Raw genomic sequence first — 5,553 nt, 5'->3', positions numbered from 1 at the left:
GGCGTTGCCGGGAAGCCTGGAGTAGGCTCTCAGCCATTGTGTGGGTCACAAGACTCCGGCGCCCGGGGAGGCGGGTCCGGTCGCCGCCATCATGGAAAAGGGCAGGAGGCCGCTGACGCCTCCGCGGCCATCTTGGATGAGGGCAACAGCCGCTGTCCTGACGTGGGAGGGCTGAGCAGCCTTTTATGCTCCCGCCTGCAGGTGGTCTCCCTGCGCGTGTGCCCCCCTCGATGCTTCTACTCCATCCCCTGCTTGAGCACTTTAACGAAAGGCAGTTTGGCCGAGGCAACTGGGTAGTGAAGCCCCTACCATGCCCTCCCCCAGCATCTCGGGGTGCGTCTACCACGTGCCAGCCAATGGCTGCCCCTAAGGCAGCCCCAGTTCAGCAGCCAGGTAGCTCTCAGAGCCTGTTTCTTCTCAGGAAAGATGACACAGCAAGAGCAGCCGCACGGGGCATGCATGCAATACAAGTAAGGCAATGGGCACCCAGGCCGTTTTAGCCGAATGGGTTGCACACTTGGCAAACAGGTGACAAGGTTCTCCATTCTGGTAACTGTGTATTTAGCTTTTAGCTTCATAGAGGACCTTCCACTGCCAGTTGAAATGGTTCCAGGCAGATACAGGGAAGTTGTGAATTGTCCTGGGATGTCTGCCACATCCAATATTGGTCTGATATGTCTGATTTCCTTGGCATTGGAGCAAATGGAAGAATCTCTGAGAGGCTGCAGGGGAAAAGTAAAGCTGTACTTGTTCTGTTTCACTTCGTAAATTACTGTAGGTCTAATCTGGTTTCCCAGGGACAGCCCCAACGTAATTATAATGGTGCCCTTTCACCCTCAAAAATTGTTCTGGTTTGGATGATTAGTTACTTAGTCCCCTTTATACGGATCACTTCTATTTCTTGTTTTCCTAGTGCTAAGGGCCGTTAGAATACGCTTGGCTTAATTTATGTCATCTGGACTCAGGGGGCCAGCAGAGCCACTCCCTGAGGGCAGGACCAGTCACAAGAGTGGAGGCCACCCAGTTTGGCTCTCCCGCCCAGTGTTCAGGGCATGGATCTCATGATGTCAAAGGCCCACCCAGGTGTGATGTAACTTCCTGCAACTCAAGTATATAATAAAGCAGCTTTTGGAGCTGGCTGGCTCTCTCTCTCTCTCTGCATGCTCTGTCCCTCCAGAGGGCAGGCACCACACCCCACCCCAGTTTTTAATCTATTTTATGTCTGTCTTTCATTATTTCTTCAATCCTGAAAGCGCCTCCTAGATTGCATAAACCGGTTCAAGTCTCTTCCCGTGCGGAACGCGGGAAGAATATAGCCCCAGGAAACCACTCGGTACACCTAGTACCGCACATATCTGAACTCTACCTTTCCTCCTGCCACCAATCTATGATACACGTCAGTAACTATCCAACTCCCATAGGTTTACCTTTCCAGAACTCCCTCTCATCCATCTGTTCTAACAGTGTATTAAGCTTGAGCTGGAGCAGCAGTAAATGAAAAGCCAAGGATGACAGATCAAGTGAATGCTAAGTGTCCTACCAACCCTGTGATGATATATCTATGATCTGCATTTAACATGTTATAATGTCACTAGAAGAGAAGTACCAAGGTGGTAATAGAGGAAAATACCATGTACACGAAATCAGGAAGTTGAAACCATCCAGCATTAGTCATCCTGTAGCGCATCGTTGTACCTTGCATTTGGGAGGCACGCCACAAATATTTGTGCAATGTGTGCAATCTGCAGAAGAGGAAACACAAAATATTTAACAGAAAAAGTAGCTTTGCCTCCAGGACAAGCCACTGGTTCCTATTAGTTTGTATACCAGAGTAATTCTTTACTAGAGAAAGTATCTCTTGTTTCAAATTTATTTTCTATGCTCTATTAGACAAGGAAGTTTCTAATAAAAACGTGAGAATACAAGCTGAGAAAGGGAAATCCTCGGACCATGGGACACAGCACTCAAATTTGCTCAAGACGTGAGAAAACGGAAATGGCAGTTAGACATGTGGATCTTTTCTCATCACTTGGTAGCTGGCTTCCCTCAGACCAAGCAGTGGCTGGGGGGGGGGGGGGGGGGGGGAGTCACGATTTTTTCTGACTAAACCATTGCTTCTGCTTTATTCTATTAATTAGGGTGGCACACTAAGTCTAGCCACATCAAGGTGACAGAAATTAGGCTTCATCTTTTGAAAGGAAGGGTTTCAAAGAATTTGTGAATATATTTTAAAATCACACACATACACCTGAAGAGCCATAGGCAAATTTCCCCAATCTGGCAATGGATTCTGTATACCTAACCTGACCCTTTGAAGTGCATATCTACCTTACCTTAGGACAAGTTGTGTTAATAAATAGCAAGGGGTCCTGAGACAAGGAGAACTTATTTCTTTAGCTAAGTTTCCTCTGGCCCCCAAAATGCCTTCCAAAATGATGTTTCGTCTCTGGACTCATGGTCAATCTACACACAGCGCCTTCTCCAGATTCCTGAACCCTTCTAGATGCTAGATTAAGACCACCGGCATTATATATATTGATTTTAGGAAGGAAGAGGGAGAGAGAGAAACATCAATGATGAGAGAGAATTATTGATTGGCTGCCTCCTGTACATCCCCTTCTGGGGATTGAGCCTGCAACCTGGGCATTTGCCCTGACTGGGAATGGAACCATGACCCCCTGGCTCATAGGTCAGTGCTCATCCATTGAGCCACGCCAGCTGAGAAATACCTCTCAGTAAGAGGCCCCAGGCCTGGCACTAGAGCAGCCTGCCTTGCTTCACAGCTTGCCCTCTCCTTGGCACCTCCAAGCCCAACACAAGTAGCAGCCATCTGCCCATCATTCTGTAGCTCATGCTGGGTGGCCCCAGGCACAACATGGGCAGTAGTTGACTTTGCACCTTCCAGGAAGTCCCAGAGGTCCCAGAGCCAGTGCACAAATGAAAAACAGAAGAAATCTCCAGAAAAAGAAAAAAATGAAATGGAAGCAAGAAAACTACCAGATACAGAGTTCAAAACAATGGTTATACAGATGCTCAAGGAACTTAATAAGAACTTCAAGGAAATTAGTGAAAACATCAATGACATGAAAAAAGACCAGTCAAAAATGAAGGATACACTAACTAAAATGAAAAATAATTTACAGGGAATCAAGAGTAGAGTCGAAGATACTGAGAATAAAAGCAGTTATTTGGCATTTGAGGAAGCAGAAAACACCCAGTCAGAATAGCAAAAAGAAAAAAGAATCCAAAATTATGAAGATAGTGTAAGGAGTGTTTGGGATTACTTTAAGCACACCAATATTCACCTCATGGGGGTACAAGAAGAAGAGAGGGAGAAAAAAATTGAAAACCTATTTGAAAAAAATGACAGAAAACTTCCCCTACCTGGTGAAAGAAATAGACATACAAGTCCAGGAAGCACAGAAAGTTCCAAACAAGAGGAACCCAAAGAGGACCACACCAAGACACATCATAATTAAAATGCCAAAGGTTAAGGACTAAGAGTGAATCTTAAAAGCAGCAAGAGAAAAGCAGTTTCCTACAAGGGAGTTCCCATAGGACTGTCAGCTGATTTCTCAACAGAAACTTTGTAGGCCAGAAGGGAGTGGCAAGAAGTATTCAACATGATGAAAAGTGAGTACCTACAACCAATATTACTCTACCCAGCAAAGCTACCATTTAGAATTGAAGATCAGATAAAGAACTACACAGACAAGAAAAAGCTAAAGGAGTTCATCACCACCCAACCAGCATTACATGAAATGTTTACGGGTCTTCTTGAAGAAGGAGAAGGAGAAGGATGAAGAAGAGGAGGAGGGAAAGGAGGAGGAGGGGAGGGAGAGGGAAAGGAAGAGGAAAAGAAGAAATCAAGAATATGAACAATAAAATGGTAATAAATACATATCTATCCACAATTGTAACTAAAAATCAAAATAAACAAGAAATCTAATGAGCAAAATAAACTGATGAATAAAATAGAACCAGAGGCATGGAAACATGGAACAGACTGAAGAATCTCCGAGGGAAGGGGGGTGGGAGATATGGGAAGATATTTACCACAGGACTTATATGCACATATGAATAACCCATGGACACAGACAATAGGGTGATGAAAGCCTGGGGCAGGGCAGAAACCGGTGGAGGCAGGCAATGGGGAGAAATAAGGGGGTGGGGGGGGAGGGAGGAGCATCTGTAATATTTTCAACAATAAAGATTTTTTTTAAAACCCTAGGAATATCTTCCCACACTCCACCACCCTCTTTTCACCCAAGAATTCCTCCTAAGAAGCAATACATGCTGCTTTAACTAGTGAATTTGTACCAAACAGACAATGCAGCCTCACAAAGGACCCTTCATCAGCAGATTAGGCTCTTGTACTGTCAGCCCCATGGAGAAGTTGGAACTGGCAGAACCACATTCTCTTCCCCTTTTCCACATGGCGGGCACAAGTGCCCTGTCACTGCCCAGTGTTGGGTGTCCATTTTGTGACCTCAGAAGACCAAAGAACTGGCACACCAAAAATGCATATCCCCTAAAAGCAGTATTTAAAATGATTGCTAATTGGCTTTTTCTCACTTTAGTGTTTGAAATGTCACAGAGACTCAAGAGCTCTCAAATGACCATGTGGTTGAAAATGCAGTATTGTCAAATATTCTGGACTAAATGAAAAGCAAAATTTTTAACTTATTAGATGTCTTACTGTATAGAATTGGCAATAGTTCAGCATAAGTCGGCCACAGTTTTTTTCCTATTTAATCAAAGGTGAAAGTTTGTGTTTCTTGTGTTTTTAGCTACATCCGTTTTTTTGAAGAGCAAAATACATAAATGTTTGGTGTGAAAAATACCTTTTTCCTGAAAGCAGAAGTATAGTCTATTTAGGTAAAATAGGAAATACTGAGAGTCATGAAATACTCATGTGTAAATGCAATAGATAAGCTGATGTGCAAAACCAAGCAAAAAAGAGAACTTGCATAAATTGAAATCATTACTTTCATTTTTTTGAAGGCTTAAGGGTTTTATTATTAATTTCCACGTTGTACTTTAATTTTTCATTGTTTTGGTAAAAATACAAAGTATTCTGAATTTTTACATTACTGTATGCTCAATTACTTTGAAAATTCTCATGCATTTTATAAATTAAGTTATTACTTTTATTATTCTCAGTGAAAGACTTACAAAGGAAGTATAGAAAACCTTTACATTCTTGTATTATCCTGAATAACCTCAACATTAAAGTTAAGGTTATGTCATAAAACATCTTTCCTATCTATAGGGAGAATTTTAAAAAAGTGCAACAACAACCTCTAACCTTCTTTTATAAAAATAGATTCAAATTGTCTTGATTACGGTCTTTCAAGTTAAATATTTGCATCTCTAATTAATTCTGTTCTTATAAAGTAATATGCTCCCCTTTCTAATACAAATTTTAGATGACAAGATTCAACAGTGATGTCCGATTTTTTTTTATATCTGAAAAGTTCTAGGAGCTCATTTCACTTCATATTAAAGTACTTACAGATTTGGTGGCAACTGTCAACTACATGAGTTTTCATT

General features: G+C 42.4%; 1 protein-coding gene across 1 annotated transcript in view; it reads right to left on the bottom strand.

Annotated features, from left to right (window-relative positions):
* The window catches only part of GALC (galactosylceramidase), a 51,308-nt gene extending 49,621 nt beyond the window's left edge, over nucleotides 1-1,687 (bottom strand). Inside the window, exon 1 of the mRNA XM_006754754.2 lies at nucleotides 1,631-1,687. Coding sequence (XP_006754817.1) covers nucleotides 1,631-1,687 — 57 coding nt within the window. The remainder of the gene's footprint in view (nucleotides 1-1,630) is intronic.
* Nucleotides 1,688-5,553: the final 3,866 nt, after the last annotated feature.

This window comes from Myotis davidii, unplaced genomic scaffold (assembly GCF_000327345.1).
Source record: "Myotis davidii unplaced genomic scaffold, ASM32734v1 scaffold732, whole genome shotgun sequence".
NCBI lineage: Eukaryota > Metazoa > Chordata > Mammalia > Chiroptera > Vespertilionidae > Myotis > Myotis davidii.
The sequence above is the reverse complement of the archived record's forward strand: the minus strand, read 5'-3'. Positions and strand labels throughout refer to the sequence as shown.